Below are 23,368 nucleotides of genomic sequence, written 5' to 3'. Positions count from 1 at the left end.
TGGCCTGACGAAAGTTTAACCCGACCATCATTGGAACATTTGAAATGACATAAGCATTTTAAGGGGCTTCAGCCTTATCTCTTCGTATGTCATCTAGCATTCTTTGACACTGCGACCTTTGACAAACACCCTTGCAATGTTCCTGTCGTCGCCGCTCATGATAAACTTCTCAAAGATCTTTGCTGTTGAGTCAGTATCTTCCACCAACGTCACAATTCCCGCATTTTTCCCAACCGTGTGGATCTCCAGGGCGTCGAATTCCTTGCCGACCTGGAAATTACCAACTATGCCGTCAAGATTGCAGACCCGCGCTCCGCCCAGCGTGGCAAGGTAGAAGGTTTCGTAGAACGAGAGCGACTTGTCAGCACCACCGGTCGAGAGTTTCTTCGCATTGGAAACCACAAAGGCCTGTCTCATGCAGTCCATGATGGACGACGAGAACCCGCCCCCGCTGTCTGTTCCCAAGCCAACCTTCATCCCCCTTCTCAGGTATTCCCGAACCGGAGCAACCCCGAAGGTCCCCGAGGTGGTGTTCGACACGGGGCAGTGCGCGATTCCACAGTTGAGATGCTCTAGTCTGGACATGTCGTATTCGTCCATGTAGATGCAGTGCGCAAGGACGGAGCGCTCGTTCAGGAGTCCGAAATGTTCGTACAGGTCTGACTCGTTCTCAAACTCCGGATACAGTTTCTTGGTGATCTCCATCTCCTGGGGCGTCTCGTTGAAATGTGTCTGGATCGGGAGGGTTGGATCCTCTGCAGCGATCTTCCCGAGACCCGACAGGACGTCGGCATCGCAAGCGACCGCAAATCGCGGGGTCAGGATGGGAGTGACGAGCTCGAACTTGGGATCGATCTTCCGCACATGGTCGATGAAGTCTCTGGTCACTGATATTGATTCCTCGGCACTGGCGTCTCTGTAGTAGTCGGGAGCTTCGCGGTTCATGTTACACTTGCCGACATATGCGCGTTGGCCCTTTTGTATACATATCTCGGCAAGGATCTTGGTGGCCTCGCCGTGCAGTGAACCGTAGTAACAAGCTGTCGTGACTCCCTGCTTGAGGAATCCGTCAACACATGACGCGTAGGTCTTGCGTGCATAGTCCGGGTCGGCAAATCGAGCTTCGTGTGGGAAGGTTGTGTTATTGAGCCAATCCATGATGAGATGGCCGCGACCAGTCCCTCGCTGAGTCCATTGCGGAGCGTGGTTGTGGGTGTCGAAGAATCCTGGGACCATGAATTTGCCGCGCTCCAGAATGGTGAGTGACACGGTCTCAGTAGACCAGCCTTGTTCTGACAGGAGCTGCTCGATTTGATCCTGCTTGACATCTTTGTGGAAGCTTGAGATCTTGCCGTGGATGTTAACTAGGAGCAATGCCGACTCTGCTATCTCGACCTCGGATTGAGATAAACAGTGGATGACGGTGCCATAGAATGCCAGTGGCCGGTCAAGTTTGGGAATTATGGTCGTTCCGTTGGTGATTGTCGCTGACGGAGACATGATGTTGTAAAAAGACAAATCTGTACGTGAGCAGAGGACACGTCCTACGGCTGTCTCGATAGGTCTCTGGCCTCGGCCTCGTGTTTGATATGGGCAACTTTAGAGGCTTGCCTTGAGCTGCAGGGACTGGTGTGGTTACCACGACGTTTGACGGAAATAGTCCTCAGACAAGGGTTGTTGCTTTTATGCGACCTTGGCAAAAGTTGAACCCGGTTACATTGGGATGGCGTCTGTAGCGGTCAGAATATTTTCCGACTTGTCACAGGAGCGAGGATGGCAGTATGGACTTCAGGTGGGCCCCTCCAACACGGCCGAGATAACAAACTCTTTCATGTTAAGAGCATATCCATCTGCTACTCCGGCTACGGGCTGGCTTATCACAGGCGGTGCGGCGAATCGTTCACGCCAGATGTGCTATAGTGTCTTCTTGCCCCACAAGCACCTCAAACACGGCCGGGTTCGGGGACCAGACCGGATTAGGCCATATTGGAGATAAGAGATATCATCGCGGCCGTGTCGATTTAGTTCTGTCTCTCCGAAAATCAAGGTGGGAAGAAGAGGCAGGGCAAGGCATCATACGAAGATGCAGTCGACGATGGCAGCGCCACAACGGGTCTCCCAAAGGCCTCCGAGATCTTGTCGCCAATGTGCACAAAGGAAGATGCGCTGTTCGAAAGAGATCCCCTGCTCGAACTGCATGAAGCGCGGCATAGCTTCTGAATGCCACAGGGAACCAGTTCTTCTCACCAAACAAAAGCGCTTGAACAATCCTGCCAGTAATGAGAGACAATTCTACCATGATAGGCCGACCTCGCCGGTGACAGCGAATCACCTCAACACCGCTGAGCGTGTTTCTACTCCTACCTCGACGGATTCCCCCGATGCTGTAACGCACTCTTCCCCCAGAGACCACCGTCGAGATCCAGGTTCAGAAACCTTTGGAGTCCTCGAGAGCTTGGCTTGGGGAAGATATAGCAACACTCCTCAATCCACGAATTCGAGACGTCCTGCGAGATATGGCACCAGTGAAGACTGCCCAAATCTCCTCCCTCTTCAGCAGGAGGATGCAATACTTGCCTTCCATAAGAACGAGATTGCATGGATGCACAACGTTATTCACATGCCCACTTTCATGGCTGAATGGGCAGAAAGGAGACAGCAACCAAGAGATCGATGGACCGCCATGGATGCCTTGTACTTTGCATTGATGGCCGTGAGCTCTCCAGCCCAAATTGGAACTGACCATTTGCTGACAAGGACGAAGACTGGATTGTACTATATGTCTTCAGATCAACATGGACAGATTGGTATTCGAGCCGGCTTCAAATTAAGCGAGAAACTCTATCGCAAAGCCGTAATGATCCTCGACCTCGTCGACTTCATGGCAGAGCATTCTGGTAAGGGGGAAACATGGTCAAAACGAGCATCATGGCGAAAACTGACCAAATAGTATACTCGCTCCAGGCCATCTGTACTTTCTTGCCGTGTGCCTATGGCTTCGGGTAAGTTGGTGCCAAAACATGGTTGGGCACGACTTCGTATTGACGCAGCGCCTAGTGATTACAAGCGTGCCCTGGTACTGCTGTCTGCTGCTACAAATATTGCCCAATGTATGCAACTCCACCGTATTGACTCGGCCAACAAGTCTTCTGTCATCAGCGCAACGGATGAAACTCTGCAGCAGGAAATCAAGAGGCGAATTTGGTGTTTTCTGGTCATCCAAGACACGTACTTGATCGCGGCGAAAAAAACCTATAATATTATCTTGGAGCATTGCACGACAAGCCTACCCGCTCATATCGAAGAGCCTACAAGTACGTCGACCAGTGAAAGACTGGAAGTGATACCGCTAGAGATTGTAACTCAAAACAGCTACATACTCCTCCACTATCATCTTTCACGAGTCTTCCGGACTCTGCATTCCCGAACAGGTCCCGCTCCCACAGAACGTCCCAGTTTGGACAGATTATACCAAAGAGTTCTGGAAGCTGATGAACAGCTAACGGAATTCATGGAGCTCGCTCCTTCGTGGGTAAAACAAGACCAAAGCAACGGTGACGATCCTGATGCCAACCTTCCTTCCTTGAGCTCTAGAATGGCGAACTCCCAGCGAAAAACATTTCAAATTGCCTTCCTACACATGAGATCGAAGATACATCAGCCGTTCTACTGTAGGGCTTTTACGGACAAACGGTTCTACTACTCGAAAGCAACGTGTCTGGACTCGGCTCGGACCTTGCTCAAAATATTCGCTGAGGCAGACCAAGCTCTCCCTGCAATGTGGACAATGACTTCCCATGTTGTTTGTGCCTGTCTTACTATCGGCATCCACTTGCTGTTCCCGCAGCATTCGACCAGAATCAGTGGATCATGGGAAAGATCAACCATGGAAGCAGCGGACAGGGCGCTAGTGAACTCGTGCATGACTATTCTGGCTCAGTCTGAGCGGCCCTGCAGCGTTGCTAAACGAGGCGTAAAAATGCTAGCCCATCTTTTCAGTCAGCAACAACAGCAAATACCCCCCAACATGATTATAGACCGCGAGCGTGTCGAGAGTATCCTTCAAGAAAACGAAACATCGTCCTCAGAGGAGGAGGAGGAGGAGGATCAAGAACGCCTGAGCATATCTGCTTTTGGTCACGAGCTAGACGAAGTGGTTGGCGGTTTTGAACTATTCACCAACAGCCACGGGTACTGTCTGGAAGATTTCGCTGCCACTTGAGGGTTCAAAGGACCAGAGGTTACACCATGATCTAGAACAAAAACCTGCCTGTACAACAATATGACTTGTGTGTCACCATGAAAATATCCTCGATTTATCGAGGGTAAATTACCGCTGTGCGTTCTCCTGCAGATTTGCCCGTCAAACCAGCTCTTGTGAGCGTCAGACGCCGCTGAAAGGTCCAGTCTCGTGCACAGTGGCTTGGAGGACTCGGAATTCTCATCCGCTGAGTGCAAGAGTCTCGCCCAGCCCGTCTTGAGGGCAGCTAGTCTGCGAAAGGGGCCTGTGCGGTCCAAGTCTTTCCCGTGGGCCCACTGTTTCAAGGCCGAGTTTTCATGACTCTCCATTGGGTTCGAATGTCTGATAAGAGTTAATCTGTGGTATCTCCTCTGGTAACCTGCAGATTAATCCCACGTGCAACGGAATTCTACATTCCTTATCATGTCCGGGTACATGCATGAATGTTCTATCAGACGACCCTCTTTCCGTATAGTACTTGGTCTGTCCTGTAGAGCCTAAGATCATGCGCCGTGGTACGGTGCTCGCCGGAGGCCTGTTAAGTTAAGGCCGTGAGTTAGGATAAGGGCCTGGGCCTGACATTGATACGGGTGGCCAGAGACACTCCGCGGTTGGGTCCCCCATTCTCTCTCCCGAGGACTACTATATCTGCCTCGCCAGGACCCCCTGTCCAGTCATTTCGACAATTTTGAAAGATCAAGTCTAGCTGTACCAGCACCCGACACAGACATGGAGCAAGCAAAGACTTTCACCAGAGCGTTCAAGTCTCGCGAAGCTTTCAAGGCACTCGTTCAGACAGATGCGGCGGATTCGCCTTCCAATCGTTGGATAAACAATGATCTTCGACCAACTCCTCCAGGTGAGTAGTATTACATGCCAAATTCTCCCTGCCAATCAGTCACTGACGACGACAATCAGAACGACGGACCTGGACATGGTACCACCTTCCTCTATTCTGGTCTGGCTTAGCTTTCGGCACGACAGGATGGAACATTGCGAGCTCCCTGATCGCAGTTGGTCTCGTACGCATCATCACTCGAAGTGGCATTTCAAGATCTAATTGGAGTATAGCAATGGAAATATGCTCTCGCTTCGGCTCTCATTGGAAGTGCTATAGCGGGTGTTGTTGTTACGCTTTTGGCTCGCTCTGGTGCTCGGTACCATATAGGATAGTGAGTCCAACATTCAAGAGTGTTCAGGTGCACATGGTGTGTTAACATGACTCATAGCCCTGTGTTCCTTCGCTCAGTCATGGGAATGTACGGCTCATGGCTGTTCGTCTTCCTGCGCTTAATGACCGGTCTCTTTTGGTATGTATTGCAGGACGACGGCGTTCTGTCCACAGCTAAAGGTTCGCAGGTTTGGGATACAGACCTACTCGGGTGCGAACCTAATATCTACCTGTCTGCTGTGCATGTTTGGACACCGCTGGAGGGACCTTCGCAACACGTTGCCAGAGTCGGCAGACATCTCAACGAAGCAGCTGATTTGTTTCATCATCGCCTGGCTTCTACAGGTGCCATTTGTAAGTCAAGGTTGAACGCAAAATGGGACGCTCCTCACATGCATCCAGTTCTTTGTCCACCCTTCCAAGATTCAGTGGTTCTTCACCTTCAAAGGTATCATCATGCCAATTGCCACCTTTGGGCTGTTCGGATGGTGCATGGCCGAAGGGAGTGGAATCAGCACCATCGACAACGAACTGACGAAACCCGCCGACGGCGTGCCACTTGGATGGGCTATCGTTGCTGGCATCAATACCATCATGGGATCTCTGGCCTCTTTGATAGTCACACAACCTGACCTCTCGCGATACTGCCGCAAAGTCTCGGATGCGGGTTGGCTCCAAGGCATGTGTGTCTTCATCTCGAAATGTCTGGTGTTCTTCCTTGGTCTAGCGGCAACTGCGAGCATCCAGGGAGTCTGGGGAAAGGCTTACTGGAACATCTGGGATTTGTTGGACGCAATTCTGGACCACCACTGGACCGCAGGTGCGAGATGTGCCGTCTTTCTGGTGGCCTTTGCCTTTTACTGCTCAGCAATCGGGTCGAACATCGGGACGAATACCATAGCCTTCGGTGCCGACCTTACTGGCATCGTTCCGAAATACATGACGATTGTCCGAGGACAGGTCCTTTGTTGTGTCCTCGGAATCCTCATGGTTCCGTGGAAAATCCTGGCTTCGGCCGAAGCGTTTGTGACCTTCCTTGGTTCAATGCCAATCTTCTTCGGTCCATTGGCTGCAGTACGTATACTTTTGCAGTTCCGAGTTGCCTTACTGACACCGACCAGTTGATGATTGTCGATTACTACTGGGTGAGACGAGGCAATCTTCACACCCCCTCTCTCTACAAGGGCAACAAAGGAGACATCTACTACTTCACCAAAGGCTTCAACCTGCGCGGATACGTTGCATGGCTTGCTGGTTTCCTGTTCGGTCTCCCGGGGATGGTTGGGCGATTTCACCCCAACGCCGTGAACGAGGCTGCAAAAAACATGTATCGCATGGGTTGGTTTTTGACCTTCACGGTGGCCGGCGTGATATTCGCCGTCCTTGCCTACTTCTTCCCAGTCCGGATTTATCCAGACGGCCATGCCGACACGCCGACCACATTTGAGTACCTAGGCAAAAGGGACGGGTTTTTCGACGATGACGTGGATGATGATCTCGCTGGAGGCATTGAGGGAGTCGAAGCTGTGAAGGATAAGGCTCCTGTTGTTTCCGAAGAGAAATTCTAGGATGTCATCGTGTCGAGAGGCCCTGTCTGTAGTGTGAAGGTACAGGATCGTCCACTGGTTATGAAAGGGGTGGATTTGCCGCAGAGTGGACAGTATGTCATCTGCACCGGATTACATACCTGCCCATGGGTAGGGAGGGCACCACAACCTACCTAGGTACCTACCATTTGATCTCGGTCCTCGACTCCAAGACTTTCATGAAATGGCACCTCCAGCACTACTCGGTAGTCAACTTGAGACCTTTACACCAAAGGTCACATGCATTAATGCGGTTGGCCTCAGTAATTCTGCCCCAAACTCGGACGCCACCCCCTGAGATACGACGGCTCAAAATTTACACAGACATTGTCGTGCTCAGATCCAGGCAAACCATCAAGATTAATTTCGATTTGCCTCGTTCCTGTTTCATATCAGGAGATACAACTGGACGCTATCAGTTGCCAGACAACCTAGACCGCATGGGCCGTGTTGTAGAAGTAGTCCGATCAAAGTTTGAGCCATGTCGAATCAGAACGCATAGTCCCCTCCGATACAAAAGTTGCGCTGCTGCCAGACAACCAGTGTTTCTCAATACGGGATCATTCATATCGCCGTGGTTGAGGGAGTTGTGATGGATCAAACAGATCATCAATCCAGTTCAGCGGTAGCAAGAAAGATCGAGAGTCGGCGTCGTTGTAGTTTCTACTTTCTGATGACAGCTGCCTTTGCCTATGGACAAGATGCAATCTGCTCTTGGAGTGTTAAGCCTCGGCAAAATCACTCGCCTGTGATAATGACTCGGACAGTGAGGGCTACAGTAGAGCGGTGGATGTTTTCATCTATGCGGATGCTAACTTTAATACAGGCATTGCTGTACAGATGACGACGTATTTGGGATTGCACATGCCCCTTGACTCCGACGACGATAACTTAGACTACTCGGTCGACATAAACAATCTGAACCAAGGCTGACGCTCTCTCTTTTGGCCTGTATATGTATCCAACACATACAACAGCACCAACAGCACCAACAGTGGACGGTGTTCTTCTGTGCGATTGATGCGTTGCAACTCCCCAGCTTTCAAACCGTAGAATGATAATTCGTAGAGCTCAGTAGCAAATTTTAATGGCGACGCCTGCCGGTATCGATCGAAGACGTGTTGGTGGGGTCGGCGTGTTGTCCAGCCATCGCTCGAATTCGAGAGGATCAATGACTCTGTATTCGGAGGGCTCGGAGCTGAAATCTGGATGGCAAACTTGCCGGACTAGCTTCGCTAGCCATGATCAAACCCAGTTACCCAACATAGCTCTGCAGCTTCTTTGCTTCATCAAGAGAGCGTAACATCCTGTCCCGCTGCTTCTTGTCCAGTGGAAGAGTTGGATTGGTGCGAGCAACGCCTGTACACACGCCGCTCAAAGATTGGCCGAATTCTTCAAACCTTATCGTCACTCTACCTACTTCGTCGGCGGTACGTGCGGTAGTGATGATCGCGGCAGAGGAGCATATCCATGACTGATGCACGTACTCGGGTCAGAAAGGAAATGTCGCCGAGAACGATCTGGTTATCTGACTTCAGGCTTTTAGAGAAATGGGGCAACCCTTCAACAGCAGCTTTCATGGTCTCGACGTCATCACCCGTCTCAATGTTTCTTGCAGAGCCACAAATCCCAAGAAGCCAAGTCTAAGTGGCATCGTGGTCCATTCTCGTTGGAGGAGAGCCAATTGTCTGAACAAAAGAGGGAGGCAATATCGAGGCGTCCCAAGGTCAATGCTCCTGATAGCTCGGGGGAGGGTGACTTTTGTACATATCCAGCTCTTGCTGTCGAAAGACTCGGCTGGCCACCATGTTGGAGTTTTTTCTCTCAATGATATCATTTACTTGGGCCTCAAGGTCAGTTGGGGCCAGGATGGGGCAAGACCGGCGACGGGTTGCCAGCTGACTATGTGCCGAGCTCGATGATGGCAGCGTACGCTTGCGGGTATAGTAAGCTGAGCAGAATCCAATGGCTGCGGCGGCTACGGCAAAAGCAATGACACCACCGAGGATTATTAGGATGATTTTGTAGTCGAGTCCGGAGTCTAGGGCTCGCGACTCGGGGACGAACATGGCTGACATGATGGCAAAAAGAGTGCTGGGCAGTAATGATGTGCAGAAAAACGCTGCCCACGTGTTAATCAATAAGCGATACTCTGTAGAGGCAATGCATTAGATGCCAATCTCGAAGGATGTTGTGGAAGAGGCGATGTATGAGAGCACTTGCCAGAACTTCGATTTCTGAGTGAACACATTCAGCTCCTCGCTCTTGCTGTGTGAATTATGTACAGGGCTTGAATTTTGTCTTCCTTGCGAAATGAAACATCTTTCTCTATTCCAAAGCAGCAGCATCTGCCACATCGGGACCGTAGATGCCATTTTTTCTTTTTCGTTCCAGAGGATCTCCTCGCATCTCGACTCCCGGCCCGACTGGATGAGAACTTCGATGGCGCGGCCATACCTGGGCGAGGATTGTCAGCAAAAACCAAGTTTACACTACATTCGACTTACATTTGTCCCACTCCAGCCGAGGCGAAAAGCAAATTCGTGGGCCAGCAATTCGCCGAACCCCAGCATCATACCATTGACAAAGGGTAAGATTAGATTGATAGCAGCCCCCCTCAAGATACCCCAGAATGTAGGAGGTTGGTATATCACAACTGGGTGTGAGCCATTGTTGTCTGAAGACTGCGGCGGTGACGAAGAGGGAGGGGAGAGTGACGAAAAAGGCTCCGAGTCCGAAGGAATTGTTAACTGCGAACCCGAGAGATCCTGCGGCGGCGAAGGAGACTGGGGAGAAGCTGACGACATGGTGACACCAGCAAGGACGCTGAAGGGGCGTCGAAAATAGGACGTTGAATGGAGAGATTCGGTCAGGAAGACAGTCTATAGCCATGCATTCTCGATCGGCAAACGGAGGGACGGAGGGACGCAGGGAGATTTTGCTGGACAGACTGTGCTGACTGCACGGAACTGAATGCTGTGGCAGAGACTGGCAAGGTGAAGTGGCGTAGTTGATAGATGAACGAGATGTGAAGTGTGAATGAATAAATATACAGAGGTCAAATGTACGGGCATCATGGGAGCTTCAATATTCCACCATCTCGGCATCAGGTCCAGGCACCGCATCGCAATTGTTGCCGGCAGCGAATCACGGCCACAGCATCCAGGCCGGCGCAGGCCACGGACAGTGACGTACCGTTGGTTCTATTTATCCTTTATTCAATTCACGCCTCATCTCGCGCACTCTTTATGCAGTGTCATCCCTAATATTCCCTTGCCTTCTTCATCACGTCCACGCCTCTCACTAATATCTGTTCTTGAGCGTTCTACCCCTGGAGACTTCCTGAGTTGTACGTTCTTGCAACAATGGCCGACATCTCAGAACAAGACACTCTGATTGCGCAATTCTCAGGAATTGCAGGAACTTCGTCTCGACAGGTACAAAACCGCATGTCACAACTACACGAGTACGTGCTAATACTTACCCCAGGCCCGTCAGTTCCTTGCTGCTAGCGGATGGAATCTCGAAAGTGCAATCGCCAGCTACTACGCCGCTCAAGAAGATCACACTGAAGATGCCGCAGATGATTCAGACTACATGGATGAAGATGAAGCCGAACCCTCACATCAGCCTCAGTCCCAATTTGGCGCCGGTCGAAGGTTAGGTGAAGGTCCGTCCAACCCTCAACCTATTCCTGTCGCTGCCACGTCCGGCCCCTCGCAATCTAAGAAGAACAACTCGGCGCAAAAGAAATTTGCTACGCTGAGTGACGTTGCCTCTGGTGGCGCCGCTGGCCACGATTCGGACGATGATGACAACCAAGATCTTTTTGCTGGTGGAGAGAAATCAGGTCTGGCTGTGCAGAATCCAGATGACCTGAAGAAGAGAATTCTAGAAAAGGCACAGAAACGTGGTCCTCCTCCAAAAGATGCACCCACCAAAAAGTCCTATTTCACCGGATCGGCACGCACTCTTGGGGGTGATGATGCTCCGTCTCGAGAGATTCCGGCTGCGCCTCAACCCAGAGCCCGGGCTGAGCGTGTTGAACGTGTACTACACTTCTGGCAAGATGGTTTCAGCATAGATGATGGCGATCTGTACAGAATCGATGACCCGCGGAACGCAGAGATCTTGAACCTGATTCGGCAAGGACGAGCACCATTGAACATCATGAACGTTCAGCCCGGTCAGGAAGTGGACGTGGAGATCAAACAACACGAGGAGAAATATGTCAAACCGAAGAAGAAGTTCAGACCTTTCGAAGGTTCCGGACATCGACTGGGAAGCCCAACACCGGGAGCACCGTCGATGCCTGGTGCGTTCAGCTCAGAGCCAGTCGCCCCAGCCGCCGCTCCCGCAGCTGCACCGGCTCCTACGACCGACGTAGATGACTCGAAGCCCACGGTCACCTTGAGGATCAGCCTAGGAACTGGCACGAGATTGACGTCGCGGTTCAACACGACCCAGACGATTGGCGATGTGTACGACTTTGTCCGCCGCGCCGAACCTGGTGGCAGAGAATTTGTTTTGCAGACTACATTCCCAACCACTGAACTCACGGACAAAGCAAAGAAGCTTGGAGACATTGCAGATTTCAAGCGTGGAGGAGCTGTGATACAGAAGTACCTGTGAAAGCCTCTGCAGGTGTAGCATTTGATCGGCGCCATCGGCCACTCTCTCTTTGACTGCATTTTGCAGCATGATGACATGCAGACTGCGACAGGCATTTCTAGACAACGGGCTTGACGAAAAGGCTAGATGACAGACTAGGTAGAAAACAACAATTTCACAGGAACTGGACTCGTGCCGAATGTCTGGATGGTTCAATGCTTAACCTGGCTCTTCCCACCGGCCCATGTACATGTTCTCCGCACCGCGTAAAGCTCTACTTCCTTTCGGCTTACCTTCCCCGATTTGTGCTTGATATACATTTTCCTGCGGTGTTTCGATTGCATCTCAATCTTCTAGACATTACGTTTGTTTGGTCGTTCGTCATGTCTGCAGCCCGGGGTCTGGGGTGGTCAAGTCGACAGATTCGTAATGGTCCCCAAAGATTAGCAAGTTTGCGCCCGGCAGGCGTGCGCCATGTAGGACATCTCACACCCAGACGTCTCTTCGATGCAGGCTGATCATGATCACAGTACTCTCTCAACACCTACCACAGCTCGCTTACCCGTCTAAGAAGCAGTCGGACCTCGGCACCTACCAGACAATGCCTAGCTCAACAGTCTCGGTCGATATCGCTGTTCGGCTGGGGTTCCAGCAAATCCTCTAGCGACCCGGCGGCATCGTCGCTGTCGCAAGAAACCGGCAATGCAGCGCAGAATCTAATCGAACCTACTCGGACTGTAAAAGCGTCCCAGGCAACGGCAGACACTCCCGATCCTACATTCACACATCCTCATCCCGTAAGCAGTGTTGAGCCCGAAGCTCTGCGCAAGCTCGAAAACGAACTCCTCAAGCCTCATGGCACGACCCCATCCCCCGAAGTCGCAGCCGATGTCCCAGACCTGTCCTCGATACCTGAAGATATCGGCTACCTGAAGACGGTGTGTGGACTTGACTTTGGCTGGGGTCCGACGTCCATCCTGGAATTCTGTCTGGAACATCTCCATATCACTGCAGGGCTAACATGGACCACATCGATCATAGCTCTGGCTTTTCTGATCCGAGGCGCGGTCTTCTTGCCCGCCGTAAATGCAGCAGACCAGGGTTCAAGACTCAAAATGGTGCAGCCAGCCACCATGGAACTTCGTGAAAGGATGCAAGAGGCTCTGAGGAACAACAACAGAACAGTTGCAATGGAAGCGCAGCAGCAGCTCCGCGAAATTCACAAAGAAGCCGGTGTCTCAATGTGGAAGGCTTTCCTCCCCGTCATTCTACAGATGCCCCTACAATTCTGTGCCTTCCGGCTCCTGCGGGACGCCGCGGCAGTGCCAGTCCCTGCTTTTGAAAGCGAGAAATTTCTCTGGATCACAGACATCTCGGTGGCCGACCCAATGTATCTCCTACCCTTGGGTACCGCCGTCCTGACCTACTTCAACATGACGGCGAGCTCAAAACAACAAGCCAATCCACCGCCTCTTTTCAAGTTATTCCAAACTTTCGCCCCGCCTCTCTCGTTCATCTTTTTATCTTTCCAGTCGTCCGCAGTCCAAGTTTTCTTCTTGGTCAACGGCTTCTTCTCCCAGATTCAGATCTCGACGATCAACAACCCTGCCTTCCGGCGATGGAAGGGCATGATGCCCTTGGTATCTACTCCTCCTTCGCCATCATCATCCACCAACGACAAATTCTCTGGACCTTTCTCCAAGATGAACATTGCCGCAACCAACCCGTCTCAGGCGTCTAAAGGTCTCTCAACCGAACAGTCAGCGCCGGGAGGCGACCGCAGCATCATCGACAAGGGCGTGGACGCAGGCAAAGCGGCGTGGACCAAGACTGTCGGTGGCATCAGTGAAACATGGAAAGAGGAAGCCCGGAAGCGACAGGAGAAAGCCAAGGTAGATCAGAGGAAGACTGCCGCGGCCAAGTACGAGGCTCAACGAAAGCTGGATCTCGAGCAGGAGAGACTGTACAGGAATGCCGCCGCCGGTAGTGTCCGGGTCAACAAGAATTCAGCCTCGCCATTAGCTTCGACGACCTCGAAACAACGAGACGGCCAATGAAATCTTTTATCCAGGAAGAAAAAACAGAAAAATTTGTATCACCAGGATTTTTGTACAGCATTGGATCAATCATTGTCATCCACATACATTTGAGATATTCCGGGATCAAGCAAGGGTCAGGTGATGACTTCTTGTTGACTACCTTCATACGGAGTACTTATGACAGTATGGTATACTCAACTAGAGTACCTAGAGACAAATGTTTGAATTTGAAAAAGAAAATGAAGATTCTCCACACCAATACTCATGATACGTGTGTATGATTAGTTAGTATACCTTGGTATGGGTGAGGGGAGCACACCTGTTATTCGGAGAATGTGCTATTCATTCATTCGGTTCTCCGTACCTCGTGGCCGGTCCCTGCTAATCAGTTCTACCGTGTCGGTCTGTCGGTCTGCGTGGTACTTACAGTACCTACTCACCGGACCACTTCCGTCTTTCTCCTCTTCCCGTCTTCTGTGATGTGCTCGAATACAAACTTCATCAACTTGGGTACTCGCACACTTCCCAAAAAAGCCAAGGTGGGACATAGGTAGGTAGGTAGGTATGTGTAAAGGTGGGAGCGGTAAGTGGGCAGTAATTGTAGCCGTCCAAAGCAACGTTTCCCTTATCGGTGATATTCAAAAAAGGTATGTATTGTACATGGGCACCTTTTATGCCTCCTAGGCACCAAGGTCAGGGGTACCTGAGGGACAATAGGAAGTCCCCTTTTCTCCTCTTCTCCTCTTGCGAGGGCAACAAGAATAAGGCCATGAGGCTCGTCATGATATCCCACCCACCCTCATACGGATATCGTGATATCGATAGATTCCGATACAAATCTGAACCCGAACCTCCCCCACCCTTTTCTGCGATCCTTGTTGATTCATTCATCCTTCTCTCTTCCGTATGTGTAATACTGACACATACATAGTGTCGTGGCAACGGATGTCGTAGCATTTCAATCCTCCTCCCCCCCCCCCCTTTTCAGCACGGGCACGGTCGTCGGTCAACGACCATACCACAGTACGCGACAATGGCGCCTATCCCAAAAACACAGACCCAATAACCCATTGTGAGACGCAGCCAGAGTCACTGTCTGCGAATGAGTTGTCGTTGGATCGGATCAAGAAGAACCCATTCGAGCCGTGGCCTCGTTGAGGATGATCTTGGACAGTCGAAGAAGAACAAAGTAGGTCCGTCTTAGTTTCCTCTTTTCTTCCTCTTCCTCTTCATTTTCCCGTTCTTCTTCTTCGCCCCTCTCCTTCGTCATCGTGGTCATGATTCGTGAATATCCATTGCGGCAGAACGGCTCAAGAGGTCCCACGGTATTGCATTCGAAGTGCTCGGCAACGAATCAATGGTCGACTAGGCTGGAGTAGGAGTTTGGGTCTGACAGGTCGTGATTCAGACATGACCCCCTTAACACGCAGTGTATCCTCCGTCGATGACGAGCTAGTGTAATTAATGTCAATTATTCAGCAAACGAAAAAAGCTGAGGGCAAAGAGTGAAGTAAACGGGCAGAGGGAGGGAAGTAGTTCAGGGTAGCTCAAACCTACATTCGTTCCGGTCATGAAGGAACTAGCATCGCTGAGACAAAATAATGCAGCGCCTCTGTATTCTTTTGGTTCAGAAAGTCGACCTAGCTGTTTTGATCACCGAGCAAACAACAGAGGAAGAGAGAGTCAGTAAAAAGGGGTTCGGAACTTTCTTATCTCGGGATTCATCTCGAAAAAAGGCTGGACTGAAGTCTTACCAGGTTCTGACTCTCCCATTTCTCCCTTAGGCCAGGCTGATCCTCGAAATTCTTCAAGACCATGGGCGTGATTATGTTACCTTGATCGACGAGGGACAAACAGACGTCAGTTCAGTACTCGTTGACTCAGTGATGCGATCGACATCAAACCAAAAAAAAGGACTGTCCGTTCCACCACGTGTAACAGCATTGATAAGAAAGTAAAAAGAGGAAAAATCGCTCCGGTTGAAAAACACAAAAACATACCTGGAGACAAAGCATTCACTCGAATCGGTCGGCCATTGACGACTTTGCCCCATTCCATGGCCAGACTGCGCGCAAGTTGACACACGGCGGCCTTGGACGAGTTGTACACGGACGAGGTAAAGTCCTTGTTCGCCACGAGGCCGCTCATGCTGGCGACGAGCAGGATCGAGCCGCTGCAGTTGTACTTTATCATTTGTTTCGCGGTGCTAACGGCGGAGCGGTACACGCCCTTGTAGTTGACGTCGAGCATGTCCATGATCTTCTCGGGCGTGTATTCCAGCGCCGGGGTCACGTTCTGGATCGCCGCGTTGGCGATCAGCCCGTCCATGCGGTGGTGCCGGTCGGCGATCTCAGCAATCACCCGGTCCAGGTTGCCGGCTTCCCGCACGTCGACCTGGTCATAGAACAGTCCGCCTCCGTACTTCGGCCCCAGGCGCTCCTGGACCACCCGAAATTCCTCTTCTGGCTCGGCGCGTCTGTCCAGGCAGTATACTGTGAGAATCAGTCGTCGGTCAGTCCACGTAACTCAAAACAACTAAAAACAAACAAAAATCAGGAAGGGAGTCGAAGGAAAAGAAAAAAAAACATTACCTTTCCCGCCCGCTTCTACCAGCGCTTCGGCCAGTGCCAGACCCAGCCCTTGACCGCCACCTGTCACGACAAAGACTTTATCGTGCAGATCGAATTCGCGGAATCGAGAGGGCGTCTGCTCTGGGTCGGGTAGTTTCTCTTTTATGGATGGCGCGGCCTTTGGTCTCTCGCGATCCGGTGTCGGTGACGGTGGCGGTGACGGTGACGGCGGAAGCCCCTTGTTGTTGGAGGATGTCTTGTGTTCGCTCGCAAATGCCAGTGATCGAATCTGAAGTGGTTTCAGCGGTACCGCTACTCTCGTCCGTGGGTTGTTGCATGTTCTGGACGCTGAGCGAGCGGCGGGCACGACACTGCGCGAGAGGCCGGCACTCAGCCTCGAAGCAGCTACAACCATGGCGAAGAACCTAGGAGGAACAATGTTGGGTATGGCGCAGAGTTAGGGCAAGACGAGAAAGGGAATCGTTGATATTTGAACAAAGAACGGCAGTAGTAAAGAACCCAGTGCCAGGTTTGGAACTGGAGTATGTATAGAGTTCGTCAGCCTGGGCAGGCATGTATATACCATTACCCGGCGACCAGATCTTGAGATGTGGTTGGCCGGACAAGAAGCCCAAGTTTGGACATTGCGAAGGCCTTGTGACGTTGTAGCAATTGGCACGGATTGAATGGCAGAGGGGGCCTCTCGAGTCTCTCTACTCGTACGGGTGGAGCACGGAACAGTCCTCCAGGTGGGACATTGACATGGATGCATGACCTTTACGAAGGTACAATCATGGACGGATCATTCTGCAGTCCTGAAGATCCCATGGAAGATGCACAACAAAACCTGGCGTGGCTGTCGAAAGCTTTTTAAGATGTGATGGAAACGACGTCAACGGGATCCAGTGTATGATCCACGTTGGATGCACGGCAACGTCCTGCTTATCACAAGGCTTCGGCGACGAGATCCGAGGCGCCTATTGGAGATTCGTATAGGAGATCAGTACCTCGTAGTTAGTGGTAGCTACAGCCACAGTTACAATCGACGGGCAATTGTAGGGTTCTTGGATATTCACACTCTTTTACGAGTACGAGCACCGAATTTTGTTTAACCCACCTAGGTATGTAGGTACCTATATGACATTGGGGTACTGCACTGCTCTCTCCCCCAGAGCATCCTTGAGCACAGGTACGAAATGGAGGTAATCTCATTCCGTCCGTATCAAGGACGATACAAAGCATTGCATCATAACAAGAGCTGGAACATCCCGGCCTGGTGTCTGGGCCCCCAAACGTCTCGTACATAACACGTCTCCTCCCTTTCCCACCATGACTCAAGTCAGCTCATACGTACTTTGTGTTCGTACGCTCTCTCACGATGATGTTCTCGTCAGTTTCTTAGTAACCCGGACGCAATACCCGGCACCCACAGCAGTCAGAATATGCCACCATCCATGTAACTCCAACACAAAGGCCCATGGGATGCCGAGAATCTTCCTCGTGTCCCGAAGCCAGCCACATGCAGCTCCATCGATCAGCCACACCACAAATCCCGCGAGGAAGCAAATTCCCCCGACGCGGAACTTGTGAAGCCAGTATCTCTTGTCCGCGCCCTGGAACTTCCGGTTGATCAGATACAAGACTCGTGGCCAGATGGCCGTCACCAGGATGACAAACGTCCAATTGTGAAGCCAGAGTTGGTACAAAGTGCAGTGGATCGCGCTGATGGTGCCCAGGACTGCGGTGAGTGCAGATCCGACCGCCACTTTCACCTTGGTGGGTCGATCGACGGTATACAGTTCGTAGATGATGGCGGCGCAGACCCAGAACATGGAAAGGTCGTCGCCGAGTTGCGTCGCGTACTTCAGCGTCAGGTGGAAGATGAACGAGGTCACCCCCACGAAGAATAAAGCCAGGTTGGGGAATGCCGTGGTCGACAGCAGACTTTCTCCTGGCCCGAGTTCATGAATCGCCCAGTACACTAGAGAGCCACGAAGGTGAAACAAGGGTTAGCTGGCCGACGGAGCCGAGATGATGACCTTTTGTGTGTGCCTGTGTGGAGGCGAGTGAACACTTGGACTGACCATATGCGAGGTTGGTAAAGGTGTTGACGAATTCGCCTATATAGTAGGTGACGGCGTAGTCTTCTTCGCAGAAACTATCAGGACCCAACTAATTAGCAAGGTAGTCGTCACTCTCAACGGCCGGGAGGACAGACTTGGCCACGCTCGATGGCGGTCCCCAATGTCCATGTAGAGCATGAGGATCTCCAGCAAAGTTTCGTTCGACGCCCATGATGGAACTCTGGAGGAGCCTTCTTCACTGTGATGAAGCTGGGGAGAGAGTCTTGCTTGTCTTCGGCCTTGAGTATTCTGGACAGTGACTCCCTACACACCTCCCCAGGACAACGAGTGGTTTTGGAGGTTATTTAAATTCGTCGAGCTCTCAGGCAGAAAGAAAAGCCGGTGGCTGTGGATGGAACTGGTCGCGGTGTCACCCACGTTTTGCCCAAAGCTTCGAGAACGGCAAATGGAATTTTGAGAGGTATGTTGCAGATACGCAGTTCTCTCGTATCGCTGTCGATTCTCGTCGAACTCGTAACTTGATGGCTGGTCAACGGTCATGCAGTTTGCACCAGCCACGATTGGTCGTTAACAACGGTGCCTGATGAGCGGTGCATAAGCCCTTCGTATTTCGTTTTTCGTTAAGCTCCCAGGGCACGAAACGAGGTGTTTTGCAGGCTAGCAACGCCTATATCCGCCCATGCCGATAGGGACTGGTGAGACTTTACGGGCCGCGGTGCGGGTAGAGATGACGCCTACCGAACCCCCCGCCCCCCAAAACGAGGTCTAGCTAAGGAACCTATACTTAGGCATCTCGTGGGTATCTACAGGCTGGCGTTTCGACTCCATTGGTCCTTATAATTCTCGCACTTGTGCAGTATGTTACATACGCTCCGCCTACTTGTCAACCGTGCCCGTAAAATGCGACAGTGGTACCCAAAAAATCATGTCTCACTTGAGCATCACCCTTAGCCCTTTTGATTCCGCCACAGGGAAGGGGGAGAAGAAGTCATGCTCAATTTCCACATCTTTTCTTCTCGTCTCAAAGATCTCTGCGTCGAATTTGTGGAAGAAGCTTGCAATGGTGAGATACAGATTCATCAATGCGAGCTCTTTGCCGATGCAACTTCTTCCGCCTCGACCAAAGGGCACAAAATATTTCTCCAGCCTTTTCTGCTCTTCTCCCTTGACCAACCAACGGTCGGGATTGAATGTCAGAGCGTCTGGAAAGATATCTTCCGACATATGATTATCCCTGATTGACATGCTGATGACTGTTCCTGGCGGTAGAACGTACGACTGATAAGTATATGTGTGGCGAGGGTTGACCCGTGCGAGTCGTCCAGAGACACCATTACCGAGACGCAGGCCCTCGTTGATAACCGCAGTTAGATATGGTAGGCGATGAACCACGCTGTAGGTGGTCAATGGGTCCTCGGACCCTGGCGCAGATGACCTTGCTGCTGCGGCCAATTCTTGCTTCAGCTTTGCAAGCACCCCAGGATTTGCAAGAACGTGAAAAGTGATGGTCTCGAGGGAGATGCCCGTGGTCTCGGTGCCCGCCCCAACGAGGGTTCGCGCTTCTTGAGTGATACGGTCAACGGTTTTGTCGCTCTCCGGGATCGCGTCAGAGTTCACGATACCGTCAAGCACCGATTTGTCGCTTCTCTTCTCGCTGTGCACAATGTCTCCTGCTTGACGGGCCAAATCCTGTGGACATTAGCCGTGTCCTGTAAATGTCACACGTATGATCAAGCTTACAGCCTGGAACTCAAAGGCCATCTTCCCGCCCTCCGTGGAAGTCGCCTCCACGAACCATTTAGGCACTCGCATGAAGAGCGGGATGATGATGGGGATGTGACGATGCCATACGGCGATGTACGAGATGGTCCGAGACTGCTTGTTGTAGTCGTCGGCGAAGTCGATGGAGTCGAGTAAATTGAAACCTTTGGGTAGGCAGTAGTCGGTGACAGAATCGGCTGCCAGACAACGGTACGCATTGGACATGTTGACAGGTTTACCTTCGTCGCGCATGTCGTTCAATCGTTTGCATAGCTTCGCCACCTTTTCCCTCGACGACAATTCGAGATTAGAAATGGCCGACGAAGCGAAGAATCGACTCATGGCCTTCCTTCGTGCTTTGTGCAGGTCGACATTGGCGGTGCCGAACCCGGCATCTTGTGAAGCTACAAAGGCATAATACCACGAGTCTTTATCAAGCCGGCTGGTAACATTGTAGAATTCGTCGAAGAAATCGGGATCTCGAACATGCACCTCGTTTGGGCCAATTCGGACGATAGGCCCTGCAAGCACATTGTTTTAGCCCGCAGAGCACGATGGATAGGGTTTATCCAGTGCTTGCACTTACCATATCTGTCGTGGAGCTCTTCGATCTTGAAACTGAATTTGCCGCCCAAGATACAATCATGGTAGAAATCGTACAGTCGCGACAGCGCGGCTAGTCTGGGTCCGGGGACTTTGGCGAGAGGGTGGAAGAACAGGCGATAGATGGCCACCGATAAAACACCCCCGAGGACAGTCAAACAAAATAGCACTGGCACATTCGCATACGACGGGGAGGCCATGGTTGATGCCAACAGCGCCTGTCGGCCGCCCTGAGCACCGAGGTAGTTGGGAAGGGCGAAGAACCACAATGGCTTGGTTTTCGTAAAGATCAAGGTATGAGGTGACAGCAGAGAATTCAGGAAGGATTCACAATTCGCCGTCAGAAACGATCAGCGACAATGACCCAATGAACGCTGTCATCGCCAATCGCGAGCTGTCAGTTCGCCAGCATTTTGTTGGCGAAAAGCACCTGGGGCAGATGTTGCCAACAACAGCAGCTTCCGACTTGCAAGTAGCTGCGTCGCAGTGCCAGTCGATTAGGCGAGGCGACTAGTGGAATCACTCAATCAGTAGGGAACAGGATGGGGTAGACAGCGCGAGGTTCTTCATCTTATTAGACGAACAAACGAGAGCCGATAAGACCAGACCAGGGGCTGCATGCCACATGGTTGTAATTGCGCGATTGACACCAAAGTTAGACTAGTGAGCCTCACTACCCAACGGGTGGTGAATAGTACTGTATGTAGAGAAACCCTTGGGAACGAAGAGGCACTGTACAGGACAGCCAGTTGTCGTGCCAGTTACACGGGATACACATAAGCCACATACGGTCTATACCTAAGGTTGACTTCTGTCCCTTTCCTTTTCCTCCTCTTCCTCCTCCTCCTCCTCCGCCTCATCATCATCAAGGTCCTCCACGACGGCCCCGCCAGGACAGCTAACATTAGGTAAAACCTAAGTCCCTTGGGTACCCAGGGAAGTCCCTAGGCTAAGCTAACTAGCACGTCTGGCCAGCTGTCAGCAGAGATCTTGGTGAGATGGGCGGGGGAATCCACGCCTCGTGGTTGCAGGGACCATCTTCTCGCTTCGAACTCAAACGCACGTTCACCTAGTTGCCCACTTCCACCCTGGACCCCCGGAGCTATCGATCATTCGCAACAAGAAATTTGTCACATACGAGTACCACCGTGTCATACGGCACAACCCGGGACACCACCAGTATAGCCTCCTTGGGGCGGTGGATGCACGGTCGGATGAGAGCCTAGACGCCACGACTTTGTCAATCATGCGAACACTGTTGATCCCCAGCGACGTCTTGTCGTCTCTGGGGCCAATGCTTTGGTTCCGCGCCAATATTATCGCGTTGTTTCTGTTCCCGTTCCTCTTCTCGTCGCCTCGTTTGTTGGTCTTCGCCTCCGCTTTAGGATCTATATACGTATTCTCGTTCCTCGAGGCGCGATGGATTTTGGTTCTTCTCGGCGGTAGTTTACGAACGAGATAAAGAAAAAGTCCCTCTGTGGCCGGTCTTTGACCATGGCAGCTGCGGATGGCGACTCGGCATATGGCGAGAGTCTATTCACCGAAACAACCTCGTTACATGAGAGCGTGTTCAACTATCAGTACGAAAATGGTCGCCGCTACCACTCCTACAATGCTGGGAAATACTTTGCTCCCAACGATGAACAGGAGCAAGACCGACTCGATCTTCTCCATCACGTTGTGTCCATGATTTTAGGAGGGGAGCTTTGGACGATTCCAATCGGAGAACGCGCCAACGCTCCCGTCCCCGAAAGTATTCTCGACATAGGAACTGGCACTGGTCTATGGTACTGATACCGTCCTTGCGCGACACCCTCGCAGTCCATCCCACTGACGATTACTCTCCCAGGGCCATCGAGATCGCAGACAAGTTCCCTCAAGCCCAAGTCATCGCCACCGATCTCTCTCCGATTCAACCCACCTGGGTTCCTCCCAATGTACAATTCCAGGTGAGGTCTTGTCCGTCCGACAATGCGGATCGCGCGTCTCTCGGGCCGCCTCAAGCTGACTGAAAGGATAGGTGGATGATTGCGAGTCGGACTGGAATTTCGACCAGCAATTCGACTGGATCCGGATCGCGAACATGGGAGGCTCTATTGCTGACTGGCCTCGCCTTTTCCGGCAGTGCATGGCCTTTCTCAAACCCGGTGGCTGGATCGAAGTTCTGGATTTTGAGGCCTGGGGATCGACAGACGACGACACCCTACCAGTCAACAGCTCGTACAACCGATGGCAACACGAGCTCAACAACGCATCTTACCGAACTGGCCGTATCATGAACGTGGCGCCTTTGATCAAAGATATGGTTTTAAACGCTGGGTTCGAAGGAGTTCACGAGGATATTTACAAGGTAAGCTTTAATTTCTTATCTGGTGGGGGGGTTTTGTCAAGAACACAATTGGATGGCATTGTAACTTAACACCTGCGTAGTGTCCGTTGTCACCGTGGCCCAGGGATCAACGTCTCAAGGAATTGGCCATGTACATGAACCTGAATCTCTCCGAGGCCGCTCCAGCTTACAGTCTGGCCCTCTTCACCAGGGTTCTCGGCTGGGAGAAGGAAGAAGTCGAAGTACTGATGGCCGGAGTGCGGAATGACCTCCGAAACACAAGGTATCATTTATATACTCAGTTGTAAGTTAACCCTTGTTTCCTTGTCACCATTGCCGATGTTGCGGTTGTGCGCCGTCTTTACCTCTTGCCA

General features: G+C 51.7%; 10 protein-coding genes across 10 annotated transcripts; 5 read left to right on the top strand and 5 right to left on the bottom strand.

Moving 5' to 3' along the window:
- Window positions 1-93: 93 nt before the first annotated feature.
- On the bottom strand, window positions 94-1,500 carry PV08_09328 (guanine deaminase; the record flags this gene model as incomplete). The annotated part of the gene is made up of 1 exon (XM_016383647.1): window positions 94-1,500. One exon carries the CDS (start codon window positions 1,498-1,500, stop codon window positions 94-96), a length of 1,407 nt encoding a protein of 468 aa, XP_016232270.1.
- A 661-nt stretch (window positions 1,501-2,161) lies between these two features.
- PV08_09327 (uncharacterized protein) lies at window positions 2,162-4,222 on the top strand (the record flags this gene model as incomplete). The annotated part of the gene is made up of 4 exons (XM_016383646.1): window positions 2,162-2,713; window positions 2,765-2,897; window positions 2,951-3,002; window positions 3,058-4,222. The coding sequence occupies 4 exons, from the start codon at window positions 2,162-2,164 to the stop codon at window positions 4,220-4,222; spliced, it is 1,902 nt and encodes a 633-aa protein (XP_016232269.1).
- A 747-nt stretch (window positions 4,223-4,969) lies between these two features.
- PV08_09326 (uncharacterized protein) lies at window positions 4,970-6,979 on the top strand (the record flags this gene model as incomplete). Its single annotated transcript, XM_016383645.1, has 7 exons — window positions 4,970-5,099; window positions 5,159-5,262; window positions 5,312-5,412; window positions 5,470-5,550; window positions 5,600-5,765; window positions 5,814-6,485; window positions 6,533-6,979. 7 exons carry the CDS (start codon window positions 4,970-4,972, stop codon window positions 6,977-6,979), a joined length of 1,701 nt encoding a protein of 566 aa, XP_016232268.1.
- A 2,346-nt stretch (window positions 6,980-9,325) lies between these two features.
- PV08_09325 (uncharacterized protein) lies at window positions 9,326-9,804 on the bottom strand (the record flags this gene model as incomplete). Its single annotated transcript, XM_016383644.1, has 2 exons — window positions 9,326-9,454; window positions 9,505-9,804. 2 exons carry the CDS (start codon window positions 9,802-9,804, stop codon window positions 9,326-9,328), a joined length of 429 nt encoding a protein of 142 aa, XP_016232267.1.
- Window positions 9,805-10,362: 558 nt separating this feature from the next.
- On the top strand, window positions 10,363-11,629 carry PV08_09324 (uncharacterized protein; the record flags this gene model as incomplete). Its single annotated transcript, XM_016383643.1, has 2 exons — window positions 10,363-10,434; window positions 10,487-11,629. The coding sequence occupies 2 exons, from the start codon at window positions 10,363-10,365 to the stop codon at window positions 11,627-11,629; spliced, it is 1,215 nt and encodes a 404-aa protein (XP_016232266.1).
- A 362-nt stretch (window positions 11,630-11,991) lies between these two features.
- Window positions 11,992-13,665, top strand: PV08_09323 (uncharacterized protein; the record flags this gene model as incomplete). The annotated part of the gene is made up of 2 exons (XM_016383642.1): window positions 11,992-12,084; window positions 12,139-13,665. 2 exons carry the CDS (start codon window positions 11,992-11,994, stop codon window positions 13,663-13,665), a joined length of 1,620 nt encoding a protein of 539 aa, XP_016232265.1.
- Window positions 13,666-15,215: 1,550 nt separating this feature from the next.
- PV08_09322 (uncharacterized protein) lies at window positions 15,216-16,632 on the bottom strand (the record flags this gene model as incomplete). The annotated part of the gene is made up of 4 exons (XM_016383641.1): window positions 15,216-15,287; window positions 15,402-15,481; window positions 15,648-16,139; window positions 16,239-16,632. The coding sequence occupies 4 exons, from the start codon at window positions 16,630-16,632 to the stop codon at window positions 15,216-15,218; spliced, it is 1,038 nt and encodes a 345-aa protein (XP_016232264.1).
- A 958-nt stretch (window positions 16,633-17,590) lies between these two features.
- Window positions 17,591-18,512, bottom strand: PV08_09321 (uncharacterized protein; the record flags this gene model as incomplete). Its single annotated transcript, XM_016383640.1, has 3 exons — window positions 17,591-18,198; window positions 18,302-18,375; window positions 18,436-18,512. 3 exons carry the CDS (start codon window positions 18,510-18,512, stop codon window positions 17,591-17,593), a joined length of 759 nt encoding a protein of 252 aa, XP_016232263.1.
- A 719-nt stretch (window positions 18,513-19,231) lies between these two features.
- PV08_09320 (uncharacterized protein) lies at window positions 19,232-20,865 on the bottom strand (the record flags this gene model as incomplete). Its single annotated transcript, XM_016383639.1, has 3 exons — window positions 19,232-19,990; window positions 20,042-20,583; window positions 20,649-20,865. The coding sequence occupies 3 exons, from the start codon at window positions 20,863-20,865 to the stop codon at window positions 19,232-19,234; spliced, it is 1,518 nt and encodes a 505-aa protein (XP_016232262.1).
- A 1,294-nt stretch (window positions 20,866-22,159) lies between these two features.
- On the top strand, window positions 22,160-23,302 carry PV08_09319 (uncharacterized protein; the record flags this gene model as incomplete). Its single annotated transcript, XM_016383638.1, has 4 exons — window positions 22,160-22,452; window positions 22,515-22,614; window positions 22,686-23,015; window positions 23,096-23,302. 4 exons carry the CDS (start codon window positions 22,160-22,162, stop codon window positions 23,300-23,302), a joined length of 930 nt encoding a protein of 309 aa, XP_016232261.1.
- Window positions 23,303-23,368: the final 66 nt, after the last annotated feature.

The sequence above is a fragment of the Exophiala spinifera genome (genome assembly GCF_000836115.1).
Source record: "Exophiala spinifera strain CBS 89968 unplaced genomic scaffold supercont1.7, whole genome shotgun sequence".
NCBI classification, from domain to species: Eukaryota; Fungi; Ascomycota; class Eurotiomycetes; order Chaetothyriales; family Herpotrichiellaceae; genus Exophiala; species Exophiala spinifera.
The sequence above is the reverse complement of the archived record's forward strand: the minus strand, read 5'-3'. Positions and strand labels throughout refer to the sequence as shown.